We start from the raw sequence: 18,227 nt of genomic DNA, 5'->3' as shown, positions 1-18,227 counted from the left end.
ACAAACTATAAATTAAGATAAACACAGGACTGCTTCCAAAAATGGCAACATTCTAATTGAACTGGACAATAAGACAGTATACTTCACAAAAAAGTATACTGTACACAAAAAGTGTACAATGAAACTGCAATATAATGATATTAAACATTTTCACCAGTGGCACTTTATATTGGTGACATATCAAGATAAAGAACCTTAGGAACTATCTCATCCCAATGGTATCAGCCCAGTCCACTGGTTATAATTGAAAAGGCATGATGTGGACTACATTGGACAAGGAATTCCACTTGGCAGTGTCCAGCAGAAGAACCTTTCCTACCATGGCTCCCACTCTCTGGAACATCTTGAGCCTCTTGAATTGAGATCCGCCCCAACCCTTTTGGCCTTCCATAAGTTCAGCCTTAAACCGAAGTGATGGAAATGTTTAACTGCAACTCTTGGATTCAGCTCAAATATTTGAAGGCAATTAAATATGGGCCTTGCCTGTATTGTATCCAAGTCTTCTCTCATAATCCAAGGATTCCTATGTTAATAGGATGAGCTAAGGATACAGGTTTAATTTGAATAAAGCAGTGTAGAGAGAAGGACCTGCAAAATTTCTGGCAAATTTTACTACCCATTTTTATGAGCTGTTGTCAAATTCTGCCTCTCCAGAGGATATTGCCCTGCAGCACACCAAAGTCCTTTAAAAGTGGGGGAAATGGAAGGAAGGAAGGAAGAAAGAAAGAAAGAAAGAAAGGAAGGAAGGAAGGAAGGAAGGAAGGAAGGAAGGAAGGAAGGAAGGAAGGAAGGAATTGATGCTGGTTCCATTGGTTAAAAATGGGTGAGGACAAGAAGGGGGGGCTTAATAATTTAAGCTTATGTAGATTTATATCACATGCTAGTTGTAGATCTTGCCAATCTATGCCTTGCAGGCCTCCAAGAAAGTGTATTGTGAATTAAAAGTGAACCAGATGTTTGGCTTGAAACAGGGAGAGGACAAAAAGAGATGTTCATCATAATATAAAAGTGGGAGGATGAGAACCTATGTGATGAGTGATGGCACTTGCTCTTGTTCTTCCAACTTCCACAGCTTACAATTGCAGCCAAATTAACTAGCAACATCATTTAGCATCATTCCAGGAATATTTTTGTGAGTAAAATACCAGTCCTATTGGGATTTCTCCTCCCCACCCCACACAACAAATGGCTCCAGATGATCCTCCCCAATGTCTTTTTTTTTTAAAAAAAAATCACCTCACAGTTGCCAAAATGACCCACAGACTTTTGCATAGTACAAGAGATAATGTAACCAAATATTGCAGGTGATCTCATAGCCCAGAGGTAATATTACACATCTATCACCTTAGAAATTTACCAATAACCCAAAAAGGAGAGAAAGAAGAATCTGATCATAAAATCTTTTAGAAATTAGAAGGATTCCACTAGTGAAAAAGTCTAAGGAAATAGGTGAAGTAACCCCAAGATATTAACTTTAAATGGAGAGCTAAAATTCAATTCCCAGACAAGACCTCTCCCCCCATTTCCCCCATTATTCTGATGTGGTTTACTAGCAAGGTTATTGTCTTGTTTTGTGACATTGTCAAATACTGTGAACCCAGGAGACCAGAGCATAAATTAAGAGCAGTCCTTTTATCCAGGCTACAACAGGATCCTTGTATTATATCTCCCCAAAGACATACTCAAAAGGAGCACACATCTGCCTGAAAAGTCGTATTGTTCATTTTAAAATGAAAAGAGCTATTTTGGTGTGTAGCACAATATCTGGGAAAATGAAAGATTTGCAGATTAGATATGTCAGGCAGTTATTAATCAACAGCAATACAGAAATGGGGGAAGGCAAATTAGAAAAAAAAGAGGGGAGGGGATAAATGCCTGACTGTAAGAAAGATGGATGGCACCTAAGTTACGACCAAAGAGGAAAAAGGGGACCTGATTCTTCTGAAGAATAACATACTTTGTGAAAAAGCCGAATAGATTCGGACACCTTTGAGAACACAGATACATTGAAGCCATACAATAAAGTCAAATAATAAAATAAAAAAGTTCTTTTTTAATGCCCTCATCTATCTGGAAAACACCAGGTTGGGAAAGATGGTATAATGAGAAAGAAGAGGGGGAAAAAAACTAGTACAAAAGCCATTTCATAGGAAAAATGCAAAGCAATAAAACATCTGTAATGCTAACTTAATAAAGTATACAAGTCCTGATTAGAAAAGCATAAAACATGACAATTAATGCAAAAAAAATCTATGAAAATTGCATTAAAAGAAAATGACAGGATCCAAATAATCCCTTTCTCTCTCCCCCACTCCACCCTCTTTTAATGGAACTCAACATAAGAAGATCAATATGGAAACCAATGCAGACTTCCTTCTGCGTATGAGGATTCTAACTCCTAAATTTAACATGTATCCCAAACTGGCTTGAACTGTATATGCAGTGTATTCAATAGAATTACTTTTAATGAAGAGTGTATATATGAGACCATGGAATGCCCATTCTAAAATGGAATCATATTATCATTGTCAGCATCACCATCTAGATTTCATGTGGTTCATCACTTCAGTGGAGGCTAGGCAGTTGACAGAACATAATACTAAGTTAAAATAATTAAAAATATAAACAAAACCAAAGAAGACATCCAGGACTAAAAACAACCAAAACAAAACAAAACAAAACAAAAGCATGACAAGAACCTCTTCCACTTTCCCCAACACAGGTCTGGAACCTAATCCAGGTTTTAAGGAGGTAGGGCATACAAAAGAGAGTGGGTACCATTCATATCTTTGGAGGGATGCTGTTTCAGAAGGTGCAGCCGTGACTGATTCTGAGAAGAACGACACACGAACAGAGGTGGAAACAGATAATGTCTGAGATAGAGAAAGACAGAGGGAGATGTCCTGTTGCTGTTAGTTGCGAAGTCGTGTCCGACCCATCACGACCCTATGGACAACGTCCCTCCAGGCCTTTCTGTCCTCTACCATCTTCTGGAGTCCATCTAGGCTCACGCCTACTGCTTCAGTGACTCCATCCAGCCACCTCATTCTCTGTCGTCCCCTTCTTCTATTGCCCTCAATCTTTCCCAGCATTAGGCTCTTCTCCAGTGAGTCCTTCCTTCTCATTAGGTGGCCAAAGTATTTGAGTTTTAGCTTCAGGATCTGGCCTTCTAAAGAGCAGTCAGGGTTGATCTCCTCTAGGACTGACCGGTTTGATCGCCTTGCAGTCCAAGGGACTCGCAGGAGTCTTCTCCAGCACCACAGTTCAAAGGCCTCAATTCTTTGGTGCTCAGCCTTTCTTATGGTCCAGCTTTCACTGCCATACATTGCAAGAGGGAGATGTAGAATAGTTGAAATTGTACTATGTAAGGTATTATTATGATAGGTGACAATTGATGATGTGTTCTAGTCCAAAGGAAGAGAAATACTAACCTTCTGGGTCTATCTGTTTGTTTACAAGAAATTAAGTTTAAGTCATGAGAGGCAGTAGCGGAGGAGAGTAAGGCTAGAATCAATTATCTACAGCACATATGAACTACTGGAAATCCAAACACCTTGTCTCTCTTGATGTACGTTCTGCGCGCTTCCTGCTCTAGTTCAATGACAAAGGAAATAGGTGATAGCAAATGGAACAACTGTTTTATCCCACTAATCCCTTCCAAAATTCTCAGCTGCTTTGGGCAAAGCAAGAACCTGATCACATTTCCTCTGGGTAAAACTTTGAATTCATTTCAGAGCCTGCAGATATACTTTCCTTTCTGATAAGACTCATGTTTACTTTCTCCAGTGTCCAAGTGGACCAAACCTTTAAATATTTCTGCCCTTTCTTTTTTTGTGTGATCCTACTACGGAATTTCTAAAATTCACTTCACACAGCAGTCAAACATAATATTTGAAGTGAGGGGTCCCTCAGTTGTTGGTCTGATGTTAATTTTGGTATTAATCTATGCTCATCTGGGTGTTGATTGTTTGTGGGAAGGTGTTGTGATCTTTTTGTTTCCTTTTTGAATTGTTGATCTTCTTTTTGCACACCATGTAGATGTTGTTTATGACTATGTGTCTGTTGATGACTAATTTGTCAGAGTGCCAGGCTTCTATAAATCCCCTAGCATTATTTTAAAATTCAAAATACTTGATGTAAAACTAAATGTAACTTTATATGATTATTTGTGAGCACCTTTATTTTCACATCCTAACATGAATTCAATCTGGACAAAGATTAAAAAAAAATAGGATGCAGAGGTGAAAAGAAGTTGAGGCTGACTAAGTGTAGGAATGGGATGATCTAGATTTGTAAGGGCACATAATATTGTACTGCTAAAATGAACAAAGTTGGGTCATACGATTCACCAATGAACAGGTCATCTTTACAGAGCCTGGCAGAGGAAAGGAATCAAAGAACATTTTGGTGGATGGAATGACAACATTATTAAACTGGCAAAGCAATTTATACTGATCCTCAAGTGGGTTAAATGAAATTATAGGAAAAACAGTTTGGGAAACACAGAAAGGGATGGGCGAAGAAATAAATAACTCATATGGTGAAATGGAGAAGAAAAACATAAATATTTATTTATTTATTTATTTATTTATTTTAATTCCATTTATATCCCGCCCTTCTCCGAAGACTCAGGGCGGCTTACAAGCTTAGCAGTAGCCTTCATTCTATGTATATGCCTGCTTATTAGGGCTTTCACACACACCCCAGCGGCATTATTACAAAGTCAGCTTAATTGCCCCCAACAATCTGGGTCCTCATTTTACCTACCTCGGAAGGATGGAAGGCTGAGTCAACCTTGAGCCTGGTGGGACGCGAACCTGCACTAATTGCAGGCAGCTGGTGTTACTTAAGGAGCTTATGAAACTAAGAAAACCAAAGTAAACTCTAAATGTCATGAAAAATCAGATAATAAGGTAATAATATGAAGTGTGGTGACAAAGAACTCTCCAGTGGAGAATTTAATGCTGGCTAAGTGTTTATTGTTCATCAGTTCAGAATATAGAAAAAAGTGAAAAAGCACTTGCTGCTGTTTAAGGAGAATGGTCCAATGTTTGTCACCTTACAGCAACTCCCTAGTAATTCTGAGACACGTATTCAGGAGAAATAACATATAGACAAAAACCTGACATCATTCCATTACTCCGAATTATTTGGAGATAGTACGAAGAAAAAAAAAAGGTTGGATTGATAAATGGAACACAAATTGTTCACCTCTGAAAAGAATGCATGTTTCTATTGGTGTTTTGCACCGAATATGTGGCCATGTCTGAAGGCAGGCCAGGATCAAGTCTGACCCACCTTCAGTATGAGACAGCATTGCAGGGTTGTATTTTTCCAGAACAGTGATAGTGGATTGGCACATGTCCTTCCTTCCTTCCCTTCCTTCCTTCCTTCCTTCCTTCCTTCCTTCCTTCCTTCCTTCCTTCCTTCCTTTCCTTCCTTCCTCCCTCCCTCCCTCCCTCCCTCTCACACCTTGTAACACAGAATAATTAAGATGTGATAGAAAGACCATATGATCTTGGCAACTAATTGTACAGCAACTGCAGACTCTGTCTGTCTGTCTGTCTGTCTGTCTGTCTGTCTATCTATCTATCTATCTATCTATCTATCTATCAATCAATCATCTACCTATCTATCTATCTATCTATCTATCTATCTATCTATCTATCTGTCTGTCTATCTATCTGTCTATCATCTATCTATCTATCTATCTATCTATCTATCTATCTATCTATCTATCTATCTATCTATCTACCTATCTATTTTACACACACAGACACAAACACGCACAGATGCACAGCATAAAACTGCTCCTTGGCAGTAGTAGAAACCCCTCCTCTTGGCAATTTCTCCCTTTGGCAAGATGCTTTAGTCCATCCCGTAAGTCAATCTTAACGGTGAATCTGATCTTGATCCCTTTTAGTCACATTCAATCCTTCTATCAGTTTCCTAATGTCAATAGAAACCTGTCCAACTTGATTTTGCTTGCTTATCTAGGTAGGGTGTAACTTCCACTAGCTCCATTTCATATCTGAAAACTGATAATCCTCCACTTATGAAAGAGATTGTATTTGGCAGAACAACAGCCATGATGGCCCCAAAGAATGATATTAAAGGCAGCGGAGAAAAGGAGTTTATTTAAGAGAAAATAAAATATTTTGGAATGTTTGTAACTGGTTCCATGAGTGAGACAATCTACACGTTGACAGAATGTAATAGCTGTAAATGAATCAGTTGCACCAATTTTCCATGTATTTGCCCAGAAGACAGAATACAAAGTCAAACAAAATTCATTCTTAAAAGATACAGTATGTTCTATAAAATGCTTTTTCGAAACATGCATTCTATTCAATTCACTTTAAACAAGTATTTTTTTTTTCTTTTTTCCTTTTAGTTGAGACTATACTACATCTATGACCAGCTGACACGTGCAGCTTATTTTGGGAGGCAATGAAATTTGTAAATCTTGACTTCCTCAAGCATGCCTAACAGGTATACATGCAACCACCACCACCACCACCACAACAACAATAATAATATTGCACAAACTGAGTACAAATTGAAACAATAGTGCATTGGAATATCTGCAAGAAATACCATTTGCTTGCAAGCAAGAACTGATGGGACCACAATATACCGTAGACAAAATAGAAGAAAATGAAGAAGGTGAAGTGCTCTGGGACTTTAGAATACAAACAGACAAGAACCCGCCACGTGACACCCCAGACTTAACAATTATTGATAAGAAAAGCAAGGAAGTCTGGAAAGTGAGTATTGCAGTACCTGGAGGCAATAGAAAAGAAGAGAAAGAACTGGAGAAAATCACAAAATACAAAGATCCGCAAATAGAAGTAGAAGAACTGTGGTGAAAGAAAACAAAGATAGTACCAACAATCTTAGGTAACTTGGGTGCAATCCCAAAACACCTGGAGCATCATGTGAACACCATCAGCACTGACAAAATCACCACCAGTCAATTACAAAAGGCAGCTTTACTTGGAACAGCTTACATCTGGCGAGATACCTTTAACCAGTGGTGGGGTTCAAATATGTGAATAACTGGTTCTCTGGGTGGATGCCGCTTCCAGAAGTCTATTCTGGGCCTGGGCAACAAAAAATTAGCTACTGGTTCTGCCAAAGTGGTGCGAACTGGCTGAATCCCACCACTGCCTTTAACAGCATCAAATAACACCTGCCTGTCCCAGACTCTTGGGAAGGACTTGTCAGGTGGCTAAAAGTACAGTCTAGGCCAGAGGTCTCCAACCTTTTGGCCACCAGGGACCAGTTACGTGGAGAGAAATTTTTCTGTGGACTGGAGGGTTTTGTGTGCTGCCTGCATCCTGTGGATGGGGCTTTCCTTGTCTGTGCAGATCAATTGGTGGCATGCCGCGGCCCAGGGATTGGGGTCCCCTAGTCTAGACATCTGGCTCACTGAGCAACCAACAACAGTAATAATAACTGTAAACATTTTCTTTGCAGTTTTCTTTGCAATTTTGTGCTGGTATTTTTAAGTAGAATTCTCCAGTATTATTCATGTAGATTCTTTGCAACTAAAGGCAGTTTATTTAATGTATTTATTGCATTTATAAATTTCTTCCTCACCTATCAGGTGCCCAGGGCTATGTACAATAAAAACAATTAAAGCTCACCGTAAATCCAAGGAGTAAGGGAGCCAAAGTCGTTTAATATGCCTTCAGAACAACATTAAAATAAGAAAGCTTGTTTATTCTGTAGTTCTGGTTACCACACTCGCAAAAACAATATTGAAAAGTGAATTTGGATGGACCTCATTTTTGTCCCCGAGGGAGCACTACAATCAGGATGCTGCTAATAAAAAGGCCCTTGTTTTAAATAGCCATCAATCTAGCTTTCTAGCTGCTGGGGTACAAGTTGGACTATGGGTCAGAGAGGGGGAAAAATTTTATTGGGCAATATGTAAGATGTGCATAATAAAAGTTTTCTGTTTTGACTCCAAGGCCCAGTTCGACATATTTTTGAAATGATTTGTAGTGCACCATGATCTAAGGATGTAATTATTCTTAGAATGATTACAAAAGGGAACAGAAAATAAAACAGCTGAGTACATCAATGCCTTTAAATACATCCCCATCATTTCTAATGATTCCAAGTGTGGCAGTATGCATAACTTTATGGTGATTCCATCTTTGGAGAGCTGGTCACTAAGCCGGCAAAACAATACTGATGTAGGAGGATTGGTTCCTTTTTTATCCCGGAACACCACAATCAGCACTTGTGAGTTGTTGATCACCACACTTGCAAAATAGTATTATAGAGCTGGAAGGGCAACCAAGATGATTAATGGGCTACAGAAATTACCCGAAAAGAAACATGATCATGTCTGGAATTTTTTAGTCTGAAGTAAACACAATTGGTGTATCAAAAGTACATAGTAGGAAAAATGTTTACGGAAGGAGTCTAAAGTGGAAAATAAAATGGAGTAATCAATTGCAAAATATACTGTACATACACGGGGGGAAATTAGAGTAAGCAGATGATTTTCATGGATTTTGATATAATATTTACAAAACATTTGTTAAGAACAGAAAAAAGGACTGTGGAACGAATGCTGCCCTGCCCATTGTGATATATGGAAGTAAGTGTTGGGTACATCCGAAGAAACATAAAAATAATAATAATAAGCTGAACACAGTAGAAATGGGCTACTTAAGAAATAATAAAACAAGAAGGGCGAGGGTTTAGAATGATTCAGATGGATTAAATACAAATGTGAGTGATCAATATGAAAGAAAAACGTTGAACTACTTTGATTTTTACACAGAGAGAACGGATGAAAACTGCACTGCAAACAATTTCTGAAGGAAAGAGTGAATGGGCTAGGAGAAAGGGGAAGGGAAAGAAATAAAACCAATCAGACAAAAAAATATGGTTGGGCGAAATTTGTGGAAACCTCAAAAATGGAGAGCTGAGGAGCTTAAAGAACAAAAGGCAATGTACAGACAGAGTAGGGATGTGAAAACAAGGACGCTTTTGGTGTTTTGCCTTTTACAGTATTAGGGCTCATTGTTCTCACTCACTAAAACTATATATTTTGAAACTTGGGATTAATAAAAGTATCTGCTTCTCCACACAGTTAAACTGTGAAATTTCCTACACTTACATGTGATGACAGATGATTTAAAACCAGGACAGAAAGCCAATTCGAGGTAACGGCTAAAGGCATCAGACTAGAAACCAGAAGACCATGAGTCAGCCCTGCCTTAAAGAGAGCCTGTATTGTGGTTAAGGCCTTGAACTAGAAATTGGGAGATTGTGAGTTCTAGTTCTGCCTTAGGCATGAAGTCAGCTATTCTTGGGCCATTCACTCCCCAAATCTGCAGGGACCCATGCAGGCAGTTGCCAGGAGTCAACACTGACTCGAAGGCACACGCAGACTGACCCACAGGACTCCTACCTTGGGGACAGTTGAGTAATTTTGGATTTCTCCTTCTCTTGGAGCCCGAGGAAGAAGATAATGGCAAGCCACTTCTGAAAAAGTTGGCAAGAAAACCGTGGGGACTAGTTCAGGCAATCCGCAAGAGTCAGGCCAGACTTGGGGCACAGAAATAAAGCAGAACCAGACACATTAAGGGAGAGGTCTATGAATGGATTTTAGTCTGGGTGGCTATATTCTTTTTTCTGCCACATAAGCAGTATAAATTAAATTCCAGCTGCTGAGAACCAAAAATGGTCAAGGACGATCATCTTCTTGTTCATATTTGTCAGCTTCTTAACATGTTTCTGGTTGGAATGGTGGACTAGATAAATTGTTGGTCTCATTCAGCAGAACTCTTCTTAGCTTTTTTTTTAAAAAAAAACAAAACAAAAATTATATTGTACAACCTGTTAGGTGGGAAATGAGGACAGGGTCACTTAATACAGATAGTCTATAAAATAATTACATTTAAAAATAATCCTTCACAAGGAACAAACTTAATCAATAGGTATTACAGTAATTTCCCTACCCATCCTGGCTCAATTTTTAAGTAGTGATGGTGATTAGCATATTTATTCATAAGAATATTGAACACTGAAAAATCAGTGTGCTGTAGTAGTCAACGTACTACATTAGGATGGGGAAGAACAATGTTCAGATTTGCCTTTAGCAATAGAAAGTGAGGGCCACTTTCTCCCAATCTAGCCTATTTTACAGGACTTGTGATATATGGATAAAATAAAGGCAAGTGCAACTAAGCCGCTTGGAATTCCTGGAGAAGAGATGGACTATAGATGTAAAAGACAGGAATGCTGTTGGAATTTATTTATTTATTTTATTTATTTTAGTTCCATTTATATCCCGCCCTTCTCCGAAGACTCAGGGCGGCTTACAAGCTTAGCAGTAGCCTTCATTCTATGTATATGCCTGCTTATTAGGGCTTTCACACACACCCCAAGCGGCATTATTACAAAGTCAGCTTATTGCCCCCAACAATCTGGGTCCTCATTTTACCTACCTCAGAAGGATGGAAGGCTGAGTCAACCTTGAGCCTGGTGGGACGCGAACCTGCACTAATTGCAGGCAGCTGGTGTTACTTAAGGAGGCATTAGCCCACTGCTCCACCAAGGCTCTTGGTGGTGCTGGTGTTTTGAAACTATTTTCCTTGCTGATTCATGGATTTCCTTTATTTTGGCTGTTATTTTACTGGGCTGATCCTTGATTACAAACCAGCTGTTATTCTTTTAAAAGTATTGTTTCTATTTTTAAAATTTGAATCTTGCTTACATGCTCATCTAATTGTTCAATTCTATTTAGAGCAAAAATGCCAAATATAAACCTAGCTCATTCTCTCCCCCCCCATGTGTGTATTTGTCTTTATCTGCTCTTTCACTTCTCCTCAACATCTTTTTTCAATTCTCAGTTTCATCTGCCATGGCGAAGTTAGCCCTCAGTGAAACTGCAGGTGTTTCTCTCCCTGATGATTTCATCAATATTTTTTTTCCTGCAAGGAAAAGAAAACTGTAAAACCCCTAAGGTGACAATGCCTTTGAAAGCACCAAGCCCTCTCAAAATAAATAAAGAACAATATTTGTTTGGTGTTTTCATGTGCAAAGAATGTTTTCATGTACACAGAGAAAAGACACGAAGATACAGTGGTATCAGAAAACTATTCTTTGGAATAGCAATAATATGTAAATTACTAGCAGCTGAGAGAGGAAGTACAATGATACACAACCAGACAATGGTCATATGTCACTATTCCTTTTACAACACGGGAAAATGCATAAGGGAAAAGTGTCAAGGATCACACAACGCAAAAAACTTAAGACCCACTTTCACAGGTCATCTTCTGTTCCATCTGAGGCCAACACACAATGCTTGTATAAATTAATCTAGCTTCCCTGGAAATAGAAACCCACACTACAGTGATATATATATAGTTCATTTTAAGCATAAATTTGATTTTGGTATTTTACTGCAAAGGTCCCCAAACTTTGGGGCACCAGGGACCATTTACGTGGAGAGAGGTTTTTCTGCGGACCGGAGGGGGTGTGGTTTTGTGTGTTGCCTGCATCCCACAGATGGGGCTTTCCTTGTTTGTGTGGACCAGTTGCTGGCATGCTGTGGCCTGGTATTGGTCCACGGACCAGTGGTTGGGGACCTCTGTTTTACTGCATGCGAACCTAATACAAATATCAATTTCTAGTCACCTAAATAGTGACCTAAACACAGAAACCATGAATTTTAGTAACTTTAGTCAATACGAATCTACAGGTAGTCCTCAATTTATGGTCATAACTGGGACCAGAATTTTCCCTCCTGGCAAGGTGATTGTTAAATGAGTTGTGTTCAATTTCAAACTATTTTGCCACCAGTTATTAAACAAATCACTGCAGTTGTTAAGTAAATCATGCAGTCGTTAAGCAAGTCCAAGTTCTTCCCTCATTGACTGTGCTTGTTGGAAGCCAGTTGGAAGCCAGGTTCGCATGTGGCAATCCTGGGATACTGCAACCATTGTGTGTACAAGGCACTTGCAAAGCACCCAAATTCTGACTCTGGGGATGCGGTGATGGGGCTGTAAGTCTTAGGACCCTTTTTTCAGTTCTGCTGTAACTTTGCACAGTGACTAAGTAAAGTTGGGGATTATGTATACAAGATTATTGACGTGCCAGCCACACACCCACAGAACGAAATACAATCATAAATGCAAAAACCTTGTTTTGAGAAGGGATGCTCTTCATTTATTCTTACCTTCACTGCCGGGATGGGCTTCTTTGGAGCAAAACACTTTCTCTCAATCTGGGGAAGGAGGTTGCTTGGTCCTTTGAGTTTCAGCTTATTTTCGGCTATTATCTTCTTTCGTTGCTCAAGGTAGGGGCCAAAGCTGGGAAGTTTCTATGAGAAACAGGAAGTATGTAATTATTGCTACAGTCATGGCAGTCTTCTACAAACAAAGCTGAGAAACCTACCCACCCCCTCCATCCCAGGTTTTTAGTTGTAGGCATATTATATTGAGGATTTGAAAGCTAAGCCAATCTCTTCTCTTTGTGCTTCAGGATTTTTTAAAACTTTGTTTTTAAAGAGCCGCATGTAAGTTTTGCTAACTAATCAAGTATCCACACTCCTTTTTAAAGTATTGTGGGACGACAGCACTCCCTCCCCCAGAGAAAGAAATATTTTGAGAATATTAAAAAGCAGAATATTATATTTCCCAAAGGAATACAGTAATGGAGAAAGAAAATCTTAAAAGACAGAAACCAGCCCCCAGAAACCAGCTCCTCCCCACCCCAGGCAGAGGGCAGGTGTGTAGAAATGCAGATTTGACAATCCTATTCAAAAAGGTTGGAGCCAGGAGGCTGGAAGCTGATGAGATTAGGAAGACAAAGACCCCTAAAATCTACATGCCCCACCCAAACTCTAAAGACATGACCTTTAGGACATAATAGGGTTAACCCACCACCATCAGAATACAAAAAGGGCACAATCAGACTCAGGTCCAAGTACATGACACAGGAAATACAAAGGCTCAAACAGGAACAACTCCAAACACAAAAGCACAAGAAGGTATAAAACTACCCCATTCCCAGCTACATGCAGTCAGCTTTCCCAGAGCCAAATTTCTGTCTGGCTCTTCTCTTCAATAAACTACAACCTTCTTTCTAAAGCAGTCTCCATTTGACAAAGTAGACCACAACCTACTTCTTGATAAGCTAGAAAAATGTGGGATACACAGCATCACCACCAGATGGATTTGTAACTGGCTGACAAACTGTACTCAATGAGTAGTCCTTAATGGTACAACTCTACATGGAGGGAAGTAAGCAGTGGGTTACCACAAGGTTCTGTCTTAGGCCCAATACTCTTCAATATCTTCATACATGACTTAGATGAGGGAACAGTAGGGGAACTCATCAAATTTGCAGACGACACTAAGCTGACAGGAATAGCCAACACCCCAGAAGACAAACTCAGGATCCAAAAAGATCTTGACAGATTTGAACAATGGGCCCTATCCAACAAAATGAAATTTAATGTGGAGAAAAGCAAGGTTTAAACCTGGGCAGGAAAAACCAAAGTTACAAGTACAGATTAGGTGAAACATGGCTCAAAAACAGTAACTGTGAGAGGGAGCTTGGAGTCCTAGTGGACAATCACTTAAACATAAATCAGTAGTGTGTGGCAGCAACCAAAAAACTTAATACAATCCTTGGTTGTATAAACAGAGGCATAGAATCAAAATCACGCGAAGTATTAGTACCTTTTTATAAAGCCTTAGTAAGACCACACCTGGAAAACTGTATCCAGTTTTGGTCACCACATTACAAAAAAGATGTTGAGAGTTTGGAAAAAGTACAAAAAAGAGCAACTAAGGTAGTTAAGAGCCTGGAGACAAAAAGATATGAGGAATGGTTGTAGGATTTGGGTTTGGCTAGTCTAGAGAAAACAAGGACTGAAGAAGGGTGGAGGACATGATAGCAGTATTCCAGTATTTGAGAGGTTGCCCCAAAGAAGAAGGGGTCAATTTATTTTCCAAAGCACCAGAGGGCAGGAGAAGAAAAAAATGGATGGAAATTAATCAAGGAGAGAAACAATCTGGAATTAAGGAGAAACTTCCTAACAGCGGGGACAATTAACCAGTGGAACAGTTTACTTTCAGATGTTGTGGGTGCTTCATCAATGGAGGTTTTTAAGAGACTGGACAGTCACTTGTCTGAAACGGTATAGGATCTCCTATATAGGGAGCTGGACTAGAAGACCTCCAAAGTCCCTTCCAGCTCTATTCTGATTCTGATTTAGGGCTATGAAGATGACTAAAATAATTTCAGAACTATATCTTGCCAAAAGATCAAGTGAAATGGATCCAGAAAAGCAACTTACTTGTTTGATTGTTTGTTTACTTTATGTATTTTTTTTAAATCCCATTTATATCCCGCCCTTCTCCGAAGACTCAGGGCGGCTTACAATTTAAGCACAAATCAATGTGCTTAGCAATAGCCTTCATTCTTATGTATATGCCTGCTTATTAGGGCTTTCACCCCCCCCCCAAGCGGCATTATTACAAAGTCAGCTTAATTGCCCCCAACAATCTGGGTCCTCATTTTGCCTACCTCGGAAGGATGGAAGGCTGAGTCAACCTTGAGCCTGGTGGGATGCGAACCGACACTAATTGCAGGCAGCTGGTGTTACTTAAGGAGGCATTAGCCCACTGCTCCACCAAGGCTCCTATGTATGTATGTATGTATGTATGTATGTATGTATGTATGTATGTATGTATGTATGTATGCAAGTATTTATTTATTTTTCCTATTTCTTAACTGCCCATCTGCCTCAGATATGTGTGGATTTATAAGGACATCTATTCTTCCTATAGGGAGGTATTGATCATCAGCCTCAAATCATATTGTTAATTCCATCCATCAGGAGAGCTGACAGGTAAGTAAAGAGGTAGTGGCTGTTTTCTGCCTTACACTTGTCCATATATCTAACAAGCATTCTCATTCCAAAATAATAGAAACAGTCACGTGCCAAGGTTATAGTCCTATGAGTTGCCTCAATGCTACAACTTCCATCCTTTCCATATTTTTATGTAATGTTATGATGCAAATATGAAAGGACACCACAAGACACATTTTGTAACTAGACATCCTTTTGGCTAGGCACCTATATTTCCAGCAAATTGCTTCCACAGATTACAACTTTAATATTCAGATACGCTCCCCGGACTATTTCTTTCTTTTTTGTCACCATGCTTCATTTACATAATTCTGAAAAGTTTTCCAATGTGTTATTTTTTCCCTTGTTTTAGCTACAAACTGAAGTATTACTGAGATTTTTGCATTATCCCAGTCATGGTAAAAATATACAATACAGACTGCAAGATTTGGGATGCAGGAAACTGGTAAGTGTAACGGTGTAAAAATGATCCTACAGAACAATATGTTCATACATTTTATGCAGTACATTTCAGAGTTGGAAGTTCTGAAGTTGTGCATTTATAAAAGTCTTGTATATATAAATAAATACTTCTACAATGAAAAATGACACATGTTTATTTTCATATTAGCAGGAAAATGAATTCAATGAATAGATATGCTGTAGAACTTGGAGAAGCAAACACATTTACTCAGTATTTTATTTTTTCTTCTCCTTACAGCAAATGGATTTGCCACAAAACTTTATAAAGCACGGTCTTAGATTATTTTGACATGGCAGTTAGAGGGATATTGGATATGTTAATATAATAGTAGTAAGTTCTATGCAAACTCTAGAAAGTGCTAATTTTATTAATTTCACTGTTTGACCTCACTGAGCTTAATCTTTAGCCTGTGGTCTTGCTTTCACATAATGCAGTAATGGAGAAGAATGCTAAATTTCAAATACTGCCAGAATGCTGGTTCCAATTTCTGAACACATCAGTGCCCACAGATAATGACAATATGTCAACTGGATAAAGCCAGCTTCAACTCAGGAAGGTAATCATGATATTTGATCTACAAAATAGTGTTATGAATCCAAACAAGTTGTTAGTTTTGGCTTCTTCCTTGAAAATGGAACATACTGTGGGACAACCTCATCTCCCTTTCTACTATCTGGAAATATTTAATCAAACTAAGTAAGCCAAGTTAAATAACAATTTCATAGTCATTTAATGCAACTCACTATCACTTTCAAGATAACTTGATGTATCGTATTAAATACACATTTCCTGCACTGACAAGAAGCCTATGTCTAATTCCTGTCTTCTCACCCAACAGTTCACATTGAAATTTACTTTTATTGTTTATTATTAATAATCTCATGACAATCCAAGCAAGTTAAAACTGTATTTTGCCCACAGAGTGAGAAATGAAGTGAGTTTATGCAAAATAATGCACATATCAAAGCTTCCATTGAATGAGAATCAGGTGTTTTGAAACAAATTTTTACCGCTACCTGAATTCCTACTAAGGTTTAAACAAAATCTCATCAACTTCTTAAAAAAAAAAGGAAAATAGAAAAGAAAGAAAAAAAAATCCCAAAGAAGGAAGAATTCTATAAAATGTTTCAGTATTAACTTCATCATGCACCAGACCACTACAAAATCTAAGAGCCATGCATTAGTCTGATTTAGATGAATATTGACAAAAAATAAGCTGTTTAGGAAGGAATGGCTTTTCCAACAGTGATGAGGATAGACAAGCAGTTCCTGTTATAGCTGAAGTATATTTAAATAAGGAAAGGCTTAACAAGAATGATTACTATATTTAAGAACAACTGAGCAGAATACCAGCACAATACTTGGCCTCTGCCATTGAGCTGGAACAATCCGGAACACCTACATGAGTGAAAGTATCAGACTGCCTGAAATTACTTAAAATACAACCAATCGAAACGCAGTAGAGGTAAGACGAGCATCGGCTATAAAAATATCTTCAAGAGTTCAGTTAGGCTGCTGGAATTCTACCATTATAAATCCTTGCTCCCTGAATTTCTCTTATCTAGTTACCTTGGCATTCTGGCTGTTTTACAGCTTACTGATTTATGTTGTGGCTCCTGTTTCTCTCACCTCATTCTGGTGGTCTAGCTTTGATCTTGAGAGTTTACAGACTATTATGTGCCTTTCCTGCCTTTGTTTGTATAACTTCAGCAGGCATTAAGAAAAATGCAAAGCACAACGGAAGACACCCTTAATTTTGAAATCATATGATGGAATCTCTGCCACCTATTACCAATCCTCCAAATATTTATTGGCTTTAGACTTCAAAAAATTACTTTTGGATGTTTTATTACACTTGCTTTCAGTAACAGCTGCAGCCTAAATAAACAGGATAAATATCTTCAAAGACCATCTGATGTACTGGCAGCTATCAAAACAATTCAATTATATCTTCTTTTCAAAATGGATTAATCGTATTTTCAAGAAGATATTGAAAAGCTAGCGCCAGCCTGCTTTGAATTTTATTGGGAAAAAAGTGGTTCAACAGAGTGGTACCTTCAAAATGTCTTAATGTCAAAATGTATAATGTTGTAAAACATCAGTGTAATATTTTTGTTATTATAAACAACATTTTTGTTGAGAGACAAAATGTAAGACATATGGAATCTGGGCATGCTGATCACAGTAGCAGTTAGTAGATAATAAGAGTACTTAGAATTTTTTTAATGCTCATCCTGCTTTATAAGAAATGATTGTGCAAAGTAGATGAATACTATTGTTCCCTTACTGCATAGAGTGAAGTTATAGTCATAACAGAAGCAAGATCCATATCATGAATTTAATGGTCCATAGCTCAGATCTATTAACCAATATAGTATGTACAGTATGTGTCCCTATATATCTATGTTATTCATTAGTATTCATAATACCTTTCGATGAGAAGCCATGTGGATAGGGAAAGGTCAAATTTCAATAGCAGGTACTCTATCCTTCAAAGATCATTCTTAGGATGACCTTCAGACCCATAGGAGGCATTTCTAGAACTGGAAACCTTTCTATTTATTATTTTTACACTAACAGAAATTGTATCATATGAAACTATCCAACATCAAATGGGGTAGACCAGTTCATCAATTTGGTTTAGCACAGGGGTGTCAAACTCAATTTCATTGAGGGCCGCATCAGCATTGCGGTTGCCCTCAGGGGGCCGGGTGGGTGTGGCCTACTAGGTGGGCATGGCCTACTTGGTGGGTGTGGCCTACTGGGTGGGCGTGGCTAAAGTGCATATGGCCTACTGGGTGGGCATGGCCAGCTCTACATCGTTCGCATCAAGGGTGCCTATGGGGGCCTGGG

The 18,227-nt window shown here is 38.6% G+C and overlaps 1 protein-coding gene across 1 annotated transcript in view; it reads right to left on the bottom strand.

Moving 5' to 3' along the window:
* The window catches only part of DPYD (dihydropyrimidine dehydrogenase), a 597,578-nt gene that overhangs the window by 11,611 nt on the left and 567,740 nt on the right, over positions 1-18,227 (bottom strand). The window contains exon 21 of the mRNA XM_083361143.1: positions 12,209-12,352. Within this exon, the coding sequence (XP_083217269.1) occupies positions 12,209-12,352 (144 nt within the window). The remainder of the gene's footprint in view (positions 1-12,208; positions 12,353-18,227) is intronic.

This window comes from Vipera ursinii, assembly GCF_947247035.1.
Source record: "Vipera ursinii genome assembly, chromosome: 3".
NCBI classification, from domain to species: domain Eukaryota; kingdom Metazoa; phylum Chordata; class Lepidosauria; order Squamata; family Viperidae; genus Vipera; species Vipera ursinii.
Note: the sequence above shows the minus strand (reverse complement) of the source record. Positions and strands in the feature narration are given on the sequence as shown.